This window comes from Ictalurus punctatus, chromosome 4, assembly GCF_001660625.3.
Source record: "Ictalurus punctatus breed USDA103 chromosome 4, Coco_2.0, whole genome shotgun sequence".
Taxonomy (NCBI): Eukaryota; Metazoa; Chordata; class Actinopteri; order Siluriformes; family Ictaluridae; genus Ictalurus; species Ictalurus punctatus.
In genome coordinates this window covers 32,658,595-32,676,340 of record NC_071284.1, presented here as the reverse complement: position 1 = coordinate 32,676,340, position 17,746 = coordinate 32,658,595, and the positions used below count along the sequence as shown (strand labels likewise).

Sequence of the window (17,746 nt, the reverse complement as noted above, 5' to 3'; positions counted from 1 at the left end):
TGACCACTGCCCCCCCCCAACACATAAACATAAAAATGTTGAAGAGCCAGATGAACACAAGTGCTTCTTACTCAATCACAGAATAATTTAGCTGGTAAGGAGTTTGAATAAGAATGGCTCCTGCTCCCACTTGGCTTGTTCAACCTGAATTTTAAACGGTTGACCAATCTGTCGTGCTGTTAAAACAGGTGCGGCAGCCAACAGTAATTTCACGCTTTCAAAGCTTGTTAACAACTTAGGGACCACTCAAACTTAACCCGGGATTTTCAAAAAGTTAGTTAATGGACAGACCACTGATGAAAAATTGGTGCAAAAACTGCTGTAGTAGCCGGCCATTCCAATAAACCTCTTCAGCTCCATCTTAGTGTATGGAGTAGGAAAATGTTTTTTTCCCAAGCAACTTGGCATGCAAAGAGTGCACCCTACCCTAGCAGACCTCCTTCCCCAAGTATGTAACAGTGGCTGTTGCGAAATCACATTTAGACAAATTCACAGTCAAGCCAGCTTCCACCATATGTTGAAACAAAGCTCAAACATGGATCACATGCTGATCCTAGCTGTCACTATAAACAATGACATCATCTAAATAAACTGCACACCCTTGTGTACAATGTGAGCTATTCATTCATTATGCAAATTCTTCTAATCACCAAACTAGATGTTGGGCAAATTTTACACAATACATTGACAATAAAATTGTCTTTCTGTCTTTCTGCAGAAAGTTACATCAATGAAGAGTAGTGTATATGCTAAATGTTTAGTGATGACATGCCCAGTTGTGGCATCACATGCATTTAAATAAATTATGCAGAGAATCCATGTTTTTATGTTGTCTACAAGTTGGTAAGGTTGTCTATAAGTCCCATATCTGCTTCTGAGGAACCACATGGAAGAAATTTAACTTAAAAACATTTAATTAAATCTTAATAAGAATATCATATTTCTATATTTACATATTTCTCTTTTATTTTCCCATACAGTATCCTTTTTCAGTTGACCAAGGATACCAAAAGGCCAAGCTGGAAAGCGATCTTTTGTTCCTTAGTGAGCCTGGCATGCAGTCATAACAGCAAACAAGCTTCTTTTCTGTACAGCCTACTGGGTACCTGAAGGATGGCACTCACAGAACACTAACCACACATAAGGGAAAATGAGTCCTGCAATAACAATGACAATGTGTTCTCATGTGTTTATAGTGTTGGTTTGTGAAATGATATGTTATTCAAGCCAGGTCAAACATTTTTTGTCTGATTCCTGCAGTTTGTCCATAGTAATCTTCTGGTCCTAGATTAGATCATAGTAGCTGATAATGACCACTTGTGTCTCTTTTGCAAGTTTATAAGTTTATTTCTTGCAGGCTAATCAACTTGGGCTGACAAAAGCGCAGTTTCACAATTCTACATGATTTTTTTTAAAGGAACTATTTATACATTTGTTTAGGCATTGTATCATTGTGAAATGTTTAGCTTTATCTAACACTCACAGAGCAGGATATGTGACAAGACCAATTCCACATTTTGTATGTAAACTATTGTATGTATGTAATAATTAAACATTTTTGAATGGGCAATCATTGGAGAATTTAATTCAAATATATAGAAACATTAATAGTGCTGTAAATAAATTAAAAAGATAAAGAATTGTTTTAACTTTATTTTTTGTATAATTTGAATAATAGGTCTCTATGATGAAGTCTTTTAGCTAAGCTAAAACATATATTAAACAGTGCAAAACTACTGACTATTAATCTGGCTAAATCATTTACCGATCATTTGCTTTTTAGTATTCTTTTCTGGTTTCAGGATGATTATATAACACTTTGGGAGAAATATGCAAAATAGTAAACCAAAGCTTGATGCTAAAATGGCAAATATCTCCACAGCTACAGTAAATTTTCCAGGAGAGCTGACATAAGCTGGAATAAAAGTGATCCAAACTGCACAGAATATGAGCATACTAAATGTGATGAATTTTGCTTCGTTGAAATTGTCAGGTAGCTTTCGAGCCAGAAAAGCCAAAATAAAACATAAAAAGGCCAAAAATCCTATATAACCCAGCACGGCCCAGAAACCTATAGCTGAACCTAAACTACATTCTAATATAATCTTTTCCTTGTAGTAATTCATATTTTTGTAAGGAAAAGGAGGAGAAACGTTTAGCCAAATCACACAAATAATGACCTGTACAAGAGTGAAGGCAAGTACACTGAGTCTCTGCTGGAGAGGCCCAAACCATTTCATAACATTAGTGCCAGGAAGTGTAGCCCTGAAGGCCATTAACACCACTACCGTTTTCCCAAGAACACAGGAGATGCAGAGGACGAAGATGATCCCAAACGCTGTATGGCGAAGCATACAGGACCAATCAGATGGCCATCCAATAAAAGTAATTGAACAGAGGAAACACAGAGAAAGAGAGAAAAGTAACAGAAAGCTCAGTTCAGAATTATTTGCTCTAACAATTGGTGTGTCCTTGTGTTTAAAGAAAATTACAGCAATGATGATGGTGAAAGATACTCCTAACAAAGAAAATGATACAAGAATGATTCCCATTCTTTCCTGAAATGACAGGAATTCCACCAGCTTTAAGACACATGTATCCTTCTTGTCATTAGACCACAGTTCAGGAGGGCACTTGATACAAGTTATAGAATCTAAAGAAGAGAAAATGAATGTCAATTTGACTATTAAATTCATTCAAGATTGTAATGTGCATTTTGCATTGTATTTTTTTGGTTCCTCTGTGCATTATTAAAAACACTATTCATCATACCTGTTATGTTACTTATTTCCCCCTCTGCGCATGGTATACAGTCAAAGCAGCAGATTGCCCTTCCTTTCTGCACAGCCTTCCTGGTGCCCGGTGGACAGCTCGGACTACACACAGAGACTGGCACCTGCAAAGCATTACATATTGCATATATGTAATAAGTATTTTCTGATAACCATTATTTATTGTGTATATGTAATAATAATATACTGCATATATAAACATACAATACAAAATCTGTATGAACATATTCTGTTGGTATAGATATTGTTGTTTACCTTGTTTAGGGACCAGGATATATTGATGTTGTTAAATGACAGCTGACGGTGTGTTTGCAGAGAGGCATCATAGAAGCCCACTTTAACAATCATTGTTTTACCATCTTTACCTTGCTGCCAGTTCAGCACATCATACCTCGCTGCTGGGTCTCCATTCTCATCAAAGAATACATCCTCTCCTGCTTTAGTGGTGAAATGGATTCTCTTCAACTCATTCACTATCTAAAGGACGCATTGCATACTCTTCAGTTATGTACAGAAGTATGAATATAAGTGTGAACATGTTTTTTTACAAGTCTATTTTGTTACACTTACCTTCCACGGTCGCTGGTTATCTGCAAGGTTTGTACACACATCAGCACCTTGTCCACTGTCCCTCTGTGAACATCCATAACTGCTATGCAGGGCATAAGCCACAGCATACACAGCCTTGTAAACATTATTTGCAAGTCGTAAGTCTGAAACATCTGTATAAAGGTTTTTAACTTGAGTGAGACTTTCGTTGCTTTTGCACAATTGTTTCATCTCAACATTTTCTTGTGTTGAAAGTTTACACTGAAATACTGTCTCCCACAACTCTTTGTAAATAGCTATATCAGAAGCTGGATTAAGCTTAGTCAGAAATTCCCCAAGACCAGTGATTTCAGCTTTTGGGATAGCAAAACCCAAAGACCCTTTTAGAACATGCTGCCATTCAGCATTGGCTGGGTTTATATCAGAAATCCAAGACTCACTTCCAATCCACTGAAACCCAGTCATGTTCTGTAAGGCCATTTCCTTTAAAAGAATCCCAAAGTCAGTGTTTGCAACAAAAGCTACAATAACTTTGGAGGTTGAAGCCTTGATAATCTCAACTATTTTCAGAATTTTTTCTCTGGGGTCTGTCTTAAAAAAGGCCTTTGAATACTCAACACATATTCCCTCTTTTTTGGCAGCACTGATAAATTCATTTATGCCATTATTCCCATAATCATTATTACTGCATAGGGCCCCTACCCATGTCCATCCAAAATGTTTGACCAGCTTTGCCAAAGCTCTGCTCTGGAAATAATCACTGGGAACAGTTCTGAAGAATGATGGATATTTTTTTCTGTCACTTAGGCATGCACATGATGCAAAGTGACTGACCTGTAACAGAGTTATATGGTTAACATATAAACTATAGATAATAACTCTAGGATTTGTGTCCTTTTCATTTCATGAGAATAACAATAGCCTACATAACATGTAATGCAAATGTATATATTTCAGGGAAATGTATGCTTATAATTTGATATCAAAAGACAGGTGATTTACCACAGGTATGTGTAAAGGTCCCACTGTAGCAGATATGGCAATAGTGGGGGTAGATGATGATTCTCCTATGATTGCTTGAACTGTTTCAATTTTAGAGCAGGACACTGAAGTTTTTTTTTCTTCACCATTTACTAAGGACAATGAGGCTCTTGTGGTCATTTCAACTGATCCACAGGTATCATAGATTTTATAACCCAAACTGATGCCAGGAAGAATATCAGTTCTGTTGTTGATTTCCTCAATGGAAAATAACATTGTTTGTACAGTTTTAAATTCTATGAGATTCAAACTGTAGGGAAAACATATTTAAATCATAATCAATTTCAGAAAGTATTTTGTACATTTTATCATGTAATATATATTTTTTTGTTGTTGTTGTTGTTTTTATGATATAACCTACTTTGTATAGATTTTTTCCTATTGCTACTCACCTTGTGCATTCTCCTTTCTGGGGTCCCGATGTGAATGTTTGTCCTGGCTGGTTCCATTTGCTGTGGATGGAAAAGATCCCACCAATCAGTACATCTCCATCTTTGCTGAGTTGAGGAGGATTGGGCAGCCCTTGTACACTGCATGGGGGATCAGCTGCTCTAACCTGAGTGAATAGAAGCCATGTGTGCAAGAAACTCATTCTCATATCTCCAAAAACAAATCCTTTACCTCTAGGCTTTTATAGAAGCCTTTTTAGGTTCCAAATTAACTAGATACTAAAAGTGGGCTTTACCTATGCATATGCATTACCTAATTACTTTGCATCCTACACAACACCCACTGAAATGCCACATCATATCAGTGTAATTTCTGTCCTAAAATTAGTATGAAAAATAAATTCTGATCAGCAGTGGTCCTCTGATGGTTCTTTTTCAGTTGATGGTGGGAGTATAGGATGGTTGTCAAATTGTGCATAGCCACAGGCAATAAATAAAAAAGGTCAGTGAATATATATTGTTTGTGAGTCCAGAGTCTATCCCAGGAATACTGGACTTCAGAAAAAATATGCCCAATTGGAATGCCATTCGTTAGGCCGACCATGTGCGCACGCACGCACGCACGCACGCACACACACACACACACACACACACACACACACACACACACACACACACATATCTAAAGCATTTTAGCATAGCCTATACACCTACCTGCTAATATTTTGGGCTGGGAATTGATATTTAGACAGTTGTGTGTACACACAGAAAAAATGTGAAGTAATATTTTATTTGCGTTTTCTCTGGTTTATTACAGGTTACATCTACAATAAAATGGTGCAAAGTCAGATTTTGTGGCATATCGATATTTTTGGAGAGGGTAAAGTTGCTGAATTTGTCAAACATACATCACTGCATTCTGCCAGTTTTGTACACAGTAATGTTAAACCACAAGGTTAGAAAATCGGCCCCTTATCCTGCATGGGTACAGCTACTTTTGATGATGACTGAACTTTGACAGTGCACTTACAAATGTGATGTATGTAGTGGGTGGTTTGACATATCTTCTATTTCATAGATTATTAAAAAGCGTGACCCAAGCAGAGCCTTTTTATGGCTTAAGATGGGAACTGACGTAATTTAAAGAAAAAAGAAAATTTTGTGGTGGAAGAAAATGTCTGAAAAGCTATGTGAAAACACACACTGGTTATGTCACCATACTTCTTGCACTAACAACTAACCATATGTAAATGGTACTGCAACATCAGGCAAATGATTCCAGTTTATTTACCACAGTTTTGAAAAGATTCATCTTTATACTAATCTATTTTGAAAGCTTTCATGTAAGTTAATACATGTTCTTTACATAGGTTACATAATTTAAACAGATCCTATTATTCGTGAATATCTAGGCAGCTATATTCATTTTTCAGGTGCTTTGCCCATCATTTGCTTCTTAGTATTCTTTTCTGATTTCAGTATGATTATATAACACTTTGGAACAAATATGCAAAATAGCAAGCCAAAGCTTGAAGCTAAAATGGCAAATATCTCTACAGCTATAGTGAATTTTCCAGGAGAGCTGACATAAGCAGGAATAAAGGTGATCCAAACTGCACAGAATATGAGCATGCTGAATGTGATGAATTTGGCTTCATTGAAATTGTCAGGCAGCTTCCGGGCCAGAAAAGCAAAGATAAAACACAAAAGAGCTATGAGTCCTATATAACCCATCACAGCCCCAAAACCTATAGCTGAGCTTACATTACATTCTAATATAATCTTTTCACTGTAGTAGTTCATATTATTGTATGGAAAAGGAGGGGATATTTTTAACCAAAGTGCACAAATAATGACCTGTACAAGAGTCAAGGCGAGAACACTCAGTCTCTGCTGTTGAGACCCAAACCATTTCATGACATCACTACCTGGAAGTGTAGCCCTGAAGGCCATTAACACAACTACGGCTTTCCCCAAAAGGCAGGAGATACAGAGAACAAAGGTGATCCCAAATGCTGTGTGGCGCAGCATACAGGACCAGTCTGAGGGCTCACCAATAAAAGTAAGTGAACAGAGGAAACAGAGAGTTAGTGAAAAAAGTAGCAAGAAGCTCAGTTCAGAATTATTTGCCCTAACAATTGGTGTGTCCTTGTGTTTAAAGAAAATGGCTGCGATGCAGATGGTGAAAGATACTCCTAACAAAGAAAATGATACAAGAATGATTCCCATTATTTCTGCAAATGACAGGAATTCCACCAGCTTTAAGACACAGATAGTTTTCTTGTCATTAGACCACAGATCAGGAGGGCACTTGATGCAAGTAATAGAATCTAAAGAAAAAGAAAATTAATATCAGTTTAGGTAATTAAAATGAATTCTATTGTCTACATTACTGATCTAAACCAATATTCATTATACCTGTTATATTACTGATTTCCCCCTCTGCACATGGTATACAGTCAAAGCAGCAGATTGATCTTCCTTTCTGCACAGCCTTCCTTGTGCCTGGGGGACAACTGTGACTGCACACAGAAACTGGCACCTGAAAACCATTTTTTATTGTATGGTTTTATTGATAAATTTCTGAAATATTTATTGTTCATATAGCTGTTGTTTACCTGTGGTTTGTTGTGGGCCCAGGCTATACTGTTATTGTTAAATGACAGCTGACGGTGCGTTTGCAGAGACGCATCATAGAAACCCACTTTAACAAATACTGTTTTACCATCTTTGCCTTGCTGCCAGTTCAGCACATCATACCTCGCTGCTGGGTCTCCATTCTCATCAAAGTATACATCCTCTCCTGCTGCAGTGGTGAAATGGATTTTCTTCAACTCATTCACGATCTAAAGGAAACATTGCATACTCTTCATTTATAAATATAAAAATAAAATTTTCCACCAGGATATTTTGTTACACTTACCTTCCACGGTTGCTGGTTATCTGCAAGGTTTGTACACAAATCAGCACCTTGTCCATTGTCCCTCTGTGAACATCCATAACTGCTATGCAGAGCATATGCCACAGCATAAACAGCCTTGTAAACATTATCTGCAAATCGTAACTCTGAGACATCTGTATAAAGGTTTTGAACTTGAGTGAGACTTTCGTTGCTCTTGCACAATTGTTTCATCTCAACATTTTCTTCTGTTGAAAGTTTACACTGAAATACTGTCTCCCACAACTCTCTGTAAAGAGCAATATCAGAAATTGGATTAAGCTTAGTCAGAAATTCCCCAAGGCCAGTGATTTTAGCTTTTGGGATACCAAAACCCACAGACTCTTTAAGAACATGCTGCCATTCAGCATTGGCAGTATACAAATCTGAGATCCAGGACGAACTTCCAATCCACTGAAACCCAGTCATGTTCTGTAAGGCCATTTCTCTCAGAAGAAACCCAAAGTCAGTGTATGAGACAAAAGCTACAATAACTTTGGAGGTTGAAGCCTTGATAATCTCAACTATTTTCAGAAGTTTTTCTCTGGGGTCTGTCTTTAAAAATGCCTTTGAATACTCAACACAGATTCCCTCTTTTTTGGCAGCACTGATAAATTCATTAATGCCATTATTCCCATAGTCATTATCACTGCATAGGGCCCCTACCCAGGTCCATCCAAAATATTTGACCAGCTTTGCCAAGGCTCTGCTCTGGAAATAATCACTGGGAACAGTTCTGAAGAACGATGGATGTTTTTTTCTGTCACTTAAGCATGCACATGAGGCAAAGTGACTGACCTGTAATAAATGCATTCCATTAAAAAATAATGAATTATATATATATATATATATATATATATATATATATATATATATATATATATATATATATATATATATATATATGTATAATTATTCCATGTGATCAATACAAATTTCCTGCATTACACGCAAATCAAATGTAATAATTTCAGTTTAATGCATGTGTATAATTTGAGTTTAGAAAAAAATTAAAAAAAGATTACCACAGGAATGTGTAAAGGTCCCACTGTTGCAGATATGGCAATAGTGGGGGTAGACGATGTTTGCCCTATGATTGCTTGAACTGTTTCCGGTTTTGAGCAGATCACTGAATTCGTTTCTCCATGGACATTTACTAAGGGCAATGAGGCTCTTGTGGTCATTTCAACTGATCCACATGTATCATAGATTTTATAACCCAAATTGATGCCAGGAAGAATATCGGTTCTGTTATTGATTTCCTCAATGGCAAATACCATTGTTTGTGCATTTTGAAATTCTCTGAGGCTCAAACTGTAGACAAAAAGAATATAAATCACAACATAAATCAGATACGTTTTGTAAATTTTATGATGCAAATAATTTAGGAATACGTTTTAATATAACTTAATTCATGCCCCCTCACCATGTGCATTCTATAAATAAAAAATAAAAACTGATAAGTGAATATATATTGTTCATGGGTCCATAGTCTATCTCAGGAATACTGGACTAATGGCAAAAATATGCCAGATTGAAATGCCATCCATTAGGGGGCGCCATGTGCGCACACACGCGTGCACACACACGCGCACGCAACCCATCTAAAGCAATTTAGCACAGCCAATACACCTACCTGCTAATATTTTGGGCTGGGAATTGTTGTTTAGACAGTTGTGTGCACACACATAGAAAAAAAATGTGAAGAAATATTTTATTTGCCTTTTCTCTGGTTTATTACAGGTTACATCTGCAATAAAATGTGCAAAGTCAGATTTTCGGGCATATCCATATATTTAGAGAGGGTAAAGTTGTTGCATTTGTCAAATATACAACACTGCAATCTGCCAGTTTTGTACACAGTAATGTTAAACCACAAGATTAGAAAATCGGCCCCTTATCCTGCATGGGTACAGCTACTTTTGATGATGATTGAACTTTGACAGTGCATTTACAAATGTGATGTATGTAGTGTGTGGTTTGACATATCTTCTATTTCATAGATTATGGAAAAGCGTGGCCCAAGCAGAGCCTCTTTATGGCTTAAGATGGGAACAAACATAATTTAAAAAAAAAAAAAAGAAGAAAATTTTGTGGTGGAAGAAAATGTCTGAAAAGCTATGTGAAAACACACACTGGTTATGTCACCATACTTCTTGCATTAACAACTAACCATATGTAAATGGTACTGCAACATCAGGCAAACGATTCCAGTTTATTTACCACAGTTTTGAAAAGATTCATCTTTATACTAATCCATTTGAAAGCTTTCATGTAAGTTAATACATGTTCTTTACATAGGTTACATAATTTAAACAGATCCTATTATTAGTGAATATCTAGGCAGCTAAATTCATTTTGCAGGTGCTTTACCCATCATTTGCTTTTTAGTATTTTTACCTGGTTTCAGTATGATTATATAACACTTTGGAACAAATATGCAGATTAGCAAGCCAAAGCTTGAAGCTAAAATGGCAAATATCTCTACAGCTACAGTGAATTTTCCAGGAGAGCTGACATAAGCAGGAATAAAGGTGATCCAAACTGCACAGAATATGAGCATGCTGAATGTGATGAATTTGGCTTCATTGAAATTGTCAGGCAACTTCCGGGCCAGAAAAGCAAAGATAAAACACAAAAGAGCTAGGAGTCCTATATAACCCAGCACGGCCCAAAAACCTACAGCTGAGCTTACATTACATTCTAATATAATCTTTTCACTGTAGTAGTTCATATTATTGTATGGAAAAGGAGGGGATATTTTTAACCAAAGTGCACAAATAATGACCTGTACAAGAGTCAAGGCGAGAACACTCAGTCTCTGCTGTTGAGGCCCAAACCATTTCATGACATCACTACCTGGAAGTGTAGCCCTGAAGGCCATTAACACAACTACGGTTTTCCCCAAAAGGCAGGAGATACAGAGAACAAAGGTGATCCCAAATGCTGTGTGGCGCAGCATACAGGACCAGTCTGAGGGCTCACCAATAAAAGTAAGTGAACAGAGGAAACAGAGAGTTAGTGAAAAAAGCAGCAAGAAGCTCAGTTCAGAATTATTTGCCCTAACAATTGGTGTGTCCTTGTGTTTAAAGAAAATGGCTGCAATGCAGATGGTGAAAGATACTCCTAACAAAGAAAATGATACAAGAATGATTCCCATTATTTCTGCAAATGACAGGAATTCCACCAGCTTTAAGACACAGATAGTTTTCTTGTCATTAGACCACAGATCAGGAGGGCACTTGATGCAAGTAATAGAATCTAAAGAAAAAGAAAATTAATATCAGTTTAGGTAATTAAAATGAATTCTATTGTCTACATTACTGATCTAAACCAATATTCATTATACCTGTTATATTACTGATTTCCCCCTCTGCACATGGTATACAGTCAAAGCAGCAGATTGGTCTTCCTTTCTGCACAGCCTTCCTTGTGCCTGGGGGACAACTGTGACTGCACACAGAAACTGGCACCTGAAAACCATTTTTTATTGTATGGTTTTATTGATAAATTTCTGAAATATTTATTGTACATATTATCTGTTCATATAGCTGTTGTTTACCTGTGGTTTGTTATGGGCCCAGGCTATACTGTTGTTGTTAAATGTTAGCTGAAGGTGTGTTTGCAGAGACGCATCATAGAAACCCACTTTAACAAATACTGTTTTACCGTCTTTGCCTTTCTGCCAGTTCAGCACATCATACCTCGCTGCTGGGTCTCCATTCTCATCAAAGAATACATCCTCTCCTGCTTTAGTGGTGAAATGGATTTTCTTCAACTCATTCACTATCTAAAGGAAGCATTGCATACTCTTCAGTTATGAATATAAGTATGAATATAAGTGTGAATATATCTTTCATGAGTCTATCCTGTTACAATTACCTTCCAAGGTTGCTGGTTATCTGCAAGGTTTGTACACACATCAGCACCTTGTCCACTGTCCCTCTGTGAACATCCATAACTGCTATGCAGGGCATAAGCCACAGCATACACAGCCTTATAAACATTATTTGCAATTCGTAAGTCTGAAACATCTGTATAAAGGTTTTGAACTTGAGTGAGACTTTCGTTGCTTTTGCACAATTGTTTCATCTCAACATTTTCTTCTGTTGAAAGTTTGCACTGAAATATTGTCTCCCACAACTCTTTGTAAATAGCTATATCAGAAGCTGGATTAAGCTTAGTCAGAAATTCCCCAAGACCATTGATTTTGGCTTTTGGTATAGCAAAACCCACAGACCCTTTAAGAACATGCTGCCATTCAGCATTGGCAGTGTTTAAATCTGAGATCCAGGACTCACTTCCAATCCACTGAAACTCAGTCATGTTCTGTAAGGCCATTTCCTTTAAAAGAACCCCCATGTCAGAGTATGAGACAAAAGCTACAATAACTTTGGAGGTTGAAGCCTTGATAATCTCAACTATTTTCAGAATTTTTTCTCTGGGGTCTGTCTTAAAAAAGGCCTTGGAATACTCAACACAGATTCCCTCTTTTTTGGCAGCACTGATAAATTCATTAATGCCATTATTCCCATAGTCATTATCACTGCATAGGGCCCCTACCCAGGTCCATCCAAAATATTTGACCAGCTTTGCCAAAGCTCTGCTCTGGAAATAATCACTGGGAACAGTTCTGAAGAAAGATGGATGGTTTTTTTTGTCACTTAAGCATGCACATGACGCAAAATGACTGACCTGTAATAGAGTTATATGGTTAACATATAAACTATAGATAAGAACACTTGGCTTTACTTCCTTTTCATTTTCTCAGAATAACAATAGCCTACATAACATGTAATGCAAATGTATATATTTCAGGGAAATGTATGCTTATAATTTGATATCAGAAGACAGGTGATTTACCACAGGTATGTGTAAAGGTCCCACTGTAGCAGATATGGCAATAGTGGGGGTAGATGATGATTGTCCTATGATTGCTTGAACTGTTTCAGTTTTAGAGCAGGACACTGAAGTTTTATTTTTTTCACCATTTACTAAGGACAATGAGGCTCTTGTGGTCATTTCAACTGATCCACAGGTATCATAGATTTTATAACCCAAAATGATGCCAGGAAGAATATCGGTTCTGTTGTTGATTTCCTCAATGGAAAATAACATTGTTTGTACAGTTTTAAATTCTATGAGATTCAAACTGTAGGAAAAAATATTTAAATCATAAGCAATTTCACAAAGAATTTTGTACATTTTATGATGTAACCTTTTTTTATGATATAACCTACTTTAGATAGAAATTTCCCTATTGACCCTCACCTTGTGCATTCTCCTTTCTGAGGTCCTGATGTGAATGTTTGTCCTGGCTGGTTCCATTTGCTGTGGATGGAAAAGATCCCACCAATCAGTACATCCCCATCTTTGCTGAGTTGAGGAGGATTGGGCAGCCCTTGTACACTGCATGGAGGATCAGCTGCTCTAACCTGAGTGAATAGAAGCCACGTATGCAAGAAACTCATTCTCATATCTCCAAAAACAAAGCCTTTACCTCTAGGCTTTTATAGAAGCCTTTTTAGGTTCCAAATTAACTAGATACTAAAAGTGGGCTTTACTTATGCATATGCATTACCTCATTACTTTGCATCCTACACAACACCCACTGAAATGCCACATCATATTAGTGTAATTTCTGTACTAAATATAGCATGAAAAATAACCTCTGACCAGCAGTGGTCCTGTGATGGTTCCTTTTCAGTTGATGGTGGGAGTATAGGATGGTTGTCAAATTGTGCATAGCCACAGGCAATAAATAAAAAAGATCACTGAATATATATTGTTTGTGAATACAGAGTCTACCCCAGGAATACTGGACTTAAGAACAAATATGCCCAATTGGAATGCCATCCATTAGGGGGCGCCATGTGCGCACGCACGCACACTCTCTCTCTCTCTCTCACACACACACACACACACACACACACTCTCACACAGATATCTAAAGCAATTTAGCATAGTCAATAAACCTACCTGCTAATATTTTGGGCTGGGAATTGTTATTTAGACAGTTGTGTGTACACACACAGAAAAACTGTGAAGAAATATTTTATTTGCCTTTTCTCTGGTTTATTACAGGTTACATCTACAATAAAATAGTGCAAACTCTGATTTTGGGGTATATACATATTTTTGGACAGGGTAAAGTTGCTGAATTTGTCAAATTTACAACACTGCATTCTGCCAGTTTTCTACACAGTAATGTTAAACCACAAGGTTAAAAGGTGGCCCCTTATCCTGCATGGGTACAGCTACTTTTGATGATGATTGAACTTTGACAGTGCACTTACAAATGTGATGTGTTTAGTGTGTGATTTGTCATGTCTTCTATTTCACATATTATGGAAAAGTGTGGCCCAAGCAGAGTCTCTTTTTGGCTTAAGATTACATACATAATTTAAAGAAAAAAGAAAATGTTGTGGGGGAAGAAAATGTCTGAAAAGCTATGTGAAAACAGACACTTGTTATATCACCATACTTCTTGCACTAACAACTAACCATATGTAAATTGTACTGCAACATCAGGCAAACGATCCCAGTTTATTTACCACAGTTTTGAAAAAAATCATCTTTATACTAATCTATTTGAAAGCTTTCATGTAAGTTAATACATGTTCTTTACATAGGTTACATAATTTAAACAGATCCTATTATTCGTGAATATCTAGTCGGCTAAATTCATTTTTCAGGTACTTTAGCCATCATTTGCTTTTTAGTATTCTTTTCTGGTTTCAGTATGATTATATAACACTTTGGTACAAATATGCAAAATAGCAAGCCAAAGCTTGAAGCTAAAATGGCAAATATCTCTACAGCTACAGTGAATTTTCCAGGAGAGCTGACATAAGCAGGAATAAAGGTGATCCAAACTGCACAGAATATGAGCATGCTGAATGTGATGAATTTGGCTTCATTGAAATTGTCAGGCAGCTTCCGAGCCAGAAAAGCCAAAATAAAACACAAAAGAGCTAGGAGTCCTATATAACCCAGTACGGCCCAAAAACCTATAGCTGAACCTACATTACATTCTAATATAATCTTTTCACTGTAGTAGTTCATATTATTGTATGGAAAAGGAGGGGATATTTTTAACCAAAGTGCACAAATAACGACCTGTACAAGAGTCAAGGCGAGAACACTCAGTCTCTGCTGTTGAGGCCCAAACCATTTCATGACATCACTACCTGGAAGTGTAGCCCTGAAGGCCATTAACACCACTACGGTTTTCCCCAAAAGGCAGGAGATACAGAGAACAAAGGTGATCCCAAATGCTGTGTGGCGCAGCATACAGGACCAGTCTGAGGGCTCACCAATAAAAGTAAGTGAACAGAGGAAACAGAGAGTTAGTGAAAAAAGTAGCAAGAAGCTCAGTTCAGAATTATTTGCTCTAACAATTGGTGTGTCCTTGTGTTTAAAGAAAATGGCTGCAATGCAGATGGTGAAAGTTACTCCTAACAAAGAAAATGATACAAGAATGATTCCCATTATTTCTGCAAATGACAGGAATTCCACCAGCTTTAAGACACAGATAGTTTTCTTGTCATTAGACCACAGATCAGGAGGGCACTTGATGCAAGTAATAGAATCTAAAGAAAAAGAAAATTAATATCATTTTAGGTAATTAAAATGAATTATATTGTCTACATTACTGATGCAAACCACTATTCATTATACCTGTTATATTACTGATTTCCCCCTCTGCACATGGTATACAGTCAAAGCAGCAGATTGGTCTTCCTTTCTGTACAGCCTTCCTTCTGCCTGGGGGACAACTGTGACTGCACACAGAAACTGGCACCTGAAAACCATTTTTTATTGTATGGTTTTATTGATAAATTTCTAAAATATTTATTGTACATATTATCTGTTCATATAGCTGTTGTTTACCTGTGGTTTGTTGTGGACCCAGGCTATACTGTTGTTGTTAAATGTTAGCTGAAGGTGTGTTTGCAGAGACGCATCATAGAAACCCACTTTAACAAATACTGTTTTACCATCTTTGCCTTGCTGCCAGTTCAGCACATCATACCTCGCTGCTGGGTCTCCATTCTCATCAAAGTATACATCCTCTCCTGCTGCAGTGGTGAAATGGATTTTCTTCAACTCACTCACGATCTAAAGGAAACATTGCATACTCTTCATTTATGAATATAAAAATAAATTTTTCCACCAGGATATTTTGTTACACTTACCTTCCACGGTTGCTGGTTATCTGCAAGGTTTGTACACAAATCAGCACCTTGTCCACTGTCTCTCTGTGAACATCCATAACTGCTATGCAGGGCATAAGCCACAGCATACACAGCCTTATAAACATTATTTGCAAGTCCTAAGTCTGAAACATCTGTATAAAGGTTTTGAACTTGAGTGAGACTTTCGTTGCTTTTGCACAATTGTTTCATCTCAACATTTTCTTGTGTAGAAAGTTTACACTGAAATATTGTCTCCCACAACTCTTTGTAAATAGCTATATCAGAAGTTGGATTAAGCCTAGTCAGAAATTCCCCAAGACCATTGATTTTAGCTTTTGGGATAGCAAAACCCACAGACCCTTTAAGAACATGCTGCCATTCAGCATTGGCAGTGTTAAAATCTGAGATCCAGGACTCACTTCCAATCCACTGAAACCCAGTCATGTTCTGTAAGGCCATTTCTCTCAGAAGAAACCCAAAGTCAGAGTATGCAACAAAAGCTACAATAACTTTGGAGGTTGAAGCCTTGATAATCTCAACTATTTTCAGAATTTTTTCTCTGGGGTCTGTCTTAAAAAAGGCCTTGGAATACTCAACACAGATTCCTTCTTTTTTGGCAGCACTGATAAATTCATTTATGCCATTATTCCCATAGTCATTATCACTGCATAGGGCCCCTACCCAGGTCCACCCAAAATATTTGACCAGCTTTGCCAAGGCTCTGCTCTGGAAATAATCACTGGGAACAGTTCTGAAGAAAGACGGATGTTTTTTTCTATCACTAAGGCATGCACATGATGCAAAGTGACTAACCTGTATTAAATGTATTCCATTAAAAAAACAAAAAAAAAACCAATAATAATTATAAATATATATACATAGACATTAACACACACACACACACACACACACACACACACACACACATATATATATATATATATATATATATATATAGAGAGAGAGAGAGAGAGAGAGAGAGATTAACACTTTTCATTTCATGAGAATCAATACAAATTTCGTGCATAACATGCAAATCAAATGTTATAATTTCAGTTTAATGCATTTGATTTTAGAAAAAAAAAGATTACCACAGGAATGTGCAAAGGTCCCACTGTTGCAGATATGGCAATAGTGGGGGTAGACGATGTTTGCCCTATGATTGCTTGAACTGTTTCAGGTTTTGAGCAGACCACTGAATTTGTTTCTCCATGGCCATTTACTAAGGACAAGGAGGCTCTTGTGGTCATTTCAACTGATCCACATGTATCATAGATTTTATAACCCAAATTTATGCCAGGAAGAATATTGGTTCTGTTATTGATTTCCTCAATGGCAAATACCATTGTTTGTGCATTTTGAAATTCTCTGAGGTTCAAACTGTAGACAAAAAGAATATAAAACACATCATAAATCAGATACGTTTTGTAAAATTTATGATGCAAATAATTTGGGATTAATGTTTTTAATATAACTTAATTTATGCCCCCTCACCTTGTGCATTCACCTTGCTTGGGCCCTGATGTGAATGTTTGTGGTGGCTGGTCCCATTTGTTGTGGAAAGAAAAGATCCCACCAATCAGTACATCTCCATCTTTACTGAGTTGAGGAGCATTTGGCAGCCCTTGTATTGTGCAGGGAGGATCAGCTGCTCTCACCTGAGTGAACAGAAGCCATGTGTGCAAGAAACTCATTCTCTTCTCTCCAAAACCACCTTGACCTCTAGGCTTTTTATAATCCTGCCACAATAACAAGATGTTAAGGTGTGGTTTTTACACATATGCATGATCTCATTAATTTGCATTCTGCATAATACCTGCTAAAATGCCATGGTTATAT

The 17,746-nt window shown here is 37.0% G+C and overlaps 4 protein-coding genes across 4 annotated transcripts; all 4 read right to left on the bottom strand.

Moving 5' to 3' along the window:
• Positions 1-1,757: 1,757 nt before the first annotated feature.
• LOC108264132 (extracellular calcium-sensing receptor-like) lies at positions 1,758-4,613 on the bottom strand. Its single transcript, XM_053678180.1, has 5 exons — positions 4,344-4,613; positions 3,363-4,175; positions 3,049-3,269; positions 2,773-2,903; positions 1,758-2,653 (listed from the first exon to the last, which is right to left on the bottom strand). Exons 1-5 carry the CDS (start codon positions 4,596-4,598, stop codon positions 1,758-1,760), a joined length of 2,316 nt encoding a protein of 771 aa, XP_053534155.1. The 5' UTR covers positions 4,599-4,613.
• Positions 4,614-6,193: 1,580 nt separating this feature from the next.
• LOC124627768 (extracellular calcium-sensing receptor-like) lies at positions 6,194-9,016 on the bottom strand. Its single transcript, XM_047154494.2, has 5 exons — positions 8,735-9,016; positions 7,695-8,507; positions 7,390-7,617; positions 7,190-7,313; positions 6,194-7,101 (listed from the first exon to the last, which is right to left on the bottom strand). Exons 1-5 carry the CDS (start codon positions 8,987-8,989, stop codon positions 6,194-6,196), a joined length of 2,328 nt encoding a protein of 775 aa, XP_047010450.2. The 5' UTR covers positions 8,990-9,016.
• Positions 9,017-10,062: 1,046 nt separating this feature from the next.
• Positions 10,063-12,842, bottom strand: LOC124627849 (extracellular calcium-sensing receptor-like). Its single transcript, XM_047154596.2, has 5 exons — positions 12,573-12,842; positions 11,592-12,404; positions 11,272-11,499; positions 11,059-11,182; positions 10,063-10,970 (listed from the first exon to the last, which is right to left on the bottom strand). Exons 1-5 carry the CDS (start codon positions 12,825-12,827, stop codon positions 10,063-10,065), a joined length of 2,328 nt encoding a protein of 775 aa, XP_047010552.2. The 5' UTR covers positions 12,828-12,842.
• A 1,551-nt stretch (positions 12,843-14,393) lies between these two features.
• Positions 14,394-17,268, bottom strand: LOC108264129 (extracellular calcium-sensing receptor-like). Its single transcript, XM_047153621.2, has 5 exons — positions 16,999-17,268; positions 15,908-16,720; positions 15,603-15,830; positions 15,390-15,513; positions 14,394-15,301 (listed from the first exon to the last, which is right to left on the bottom strand). Exons 1-5 carry the CDS (start codon positions 17,251-17,253, stop codon positions 14,394-14,396), a joined length of 2,328 nt encoding a protein of 775 aa, XP_047009577.2. The 5' UTR covers positions 17,254-17,268.
• Between the last annotated feature and the right edge of the window lie 478 nt (positions 17,269-17,746).

What these genes read in the sequence shown, in the direction of transcription:
- LOC108264129 (XM_047153621.2), bottom strand. Translation starts at nt 17,253, where the DNA reads ATGGTATTTGCCATTGAGGAAATCAATAACAGAACCAATATTCTTCCT. An exon ending in GACCTTTGCACATTCCTGTG is followed by an intron (nt 16,721 to 16,998) that starts GTAATCTTTTTT and finishes CATTTAATACAG; the next exon opens with GTTAGTCACTTTGCATCATG. An exon ending in GGGTCCACAACAAACCACAG is followed by an intron (nt 15,514 to 15,602) that starts GTAAACAACAGC and finishes AATGGTTTTCAG; the next exon opens with GTGCCAGTTTCTGTGTGCAG.
- LOC108264132 (XM_053678180.1), bottom strand. Translation starts at nt 4,598, where the DNA reads ATGTTATTTTCCATTGAGGAAATCAACAACAGAACTGATATTCTTCCT. An exon ending in ATAACCAGCGACCGTGGAAG is followed by an intron (nt 3,270 to 3,362) that starts GTAAGTGTAACA and finishes TGCGTCCTTTAG; the next exon opens with ATAGTGAATGAGTTGAAGAG. An exon ending in GGAAATAAGTAACATAACAG is followed by an intron (nt 2,654 to 2,772) that starts GTATGATGAATA and finishes TCTCTTCTTTAG; the next exon opens with ATTCTATAACTTGTATCAAG.
- LOC124627849 (XM_047154596.2), bottom strand. Translation starts at nt 12,827, where the DNA reads ATGTTATTTTCCATTGAGGAAATCAACAACAGAACCGATATTCTTCCT. An exon ending in GACCTTTACACATACCTGTG is followed by an intron (nt 12,405 to 12,572) that starts GTAAATCACCTG and finishes ACTCTATTACAG; the next exon opens with GTCAGTCATTTTGCGTCATG. An exon ending in ATAACCAGCAACCTTGGAAG is followed by an intron (nt 11,500 to 11,591) that starts GTAATTGTAACA and finishes TGCTTCCTTTAG; the next exon opens with ATAGTGAATGAGTTGAAGAA.
- LOC124627768 (XM_047154494.2), bottom strand. Translation starts at nt 8,989, where the DNA reads ATGGTATTTGCCATTGAGGAAATCAATAACAGAACCGATATTCTTCCT. An exon ending in GGGCCCACAACAAACCACAG is followed by an intron (nt 7,314 to 7,389) that starts GTAAACAACAGC and finishes AATGGTTTTCAG; the next exon opens with GTGCCAGTTTCTGTGTGCAG. An exon ending in GGAAATCAGTAATATAACAG is followed by an intron (nt 7,102 to 7,189) that starts GTATAATGAATA and finishes CTTTTTCTTTAG; the next exon opens with ATTCTATTACTTGCATCAAG.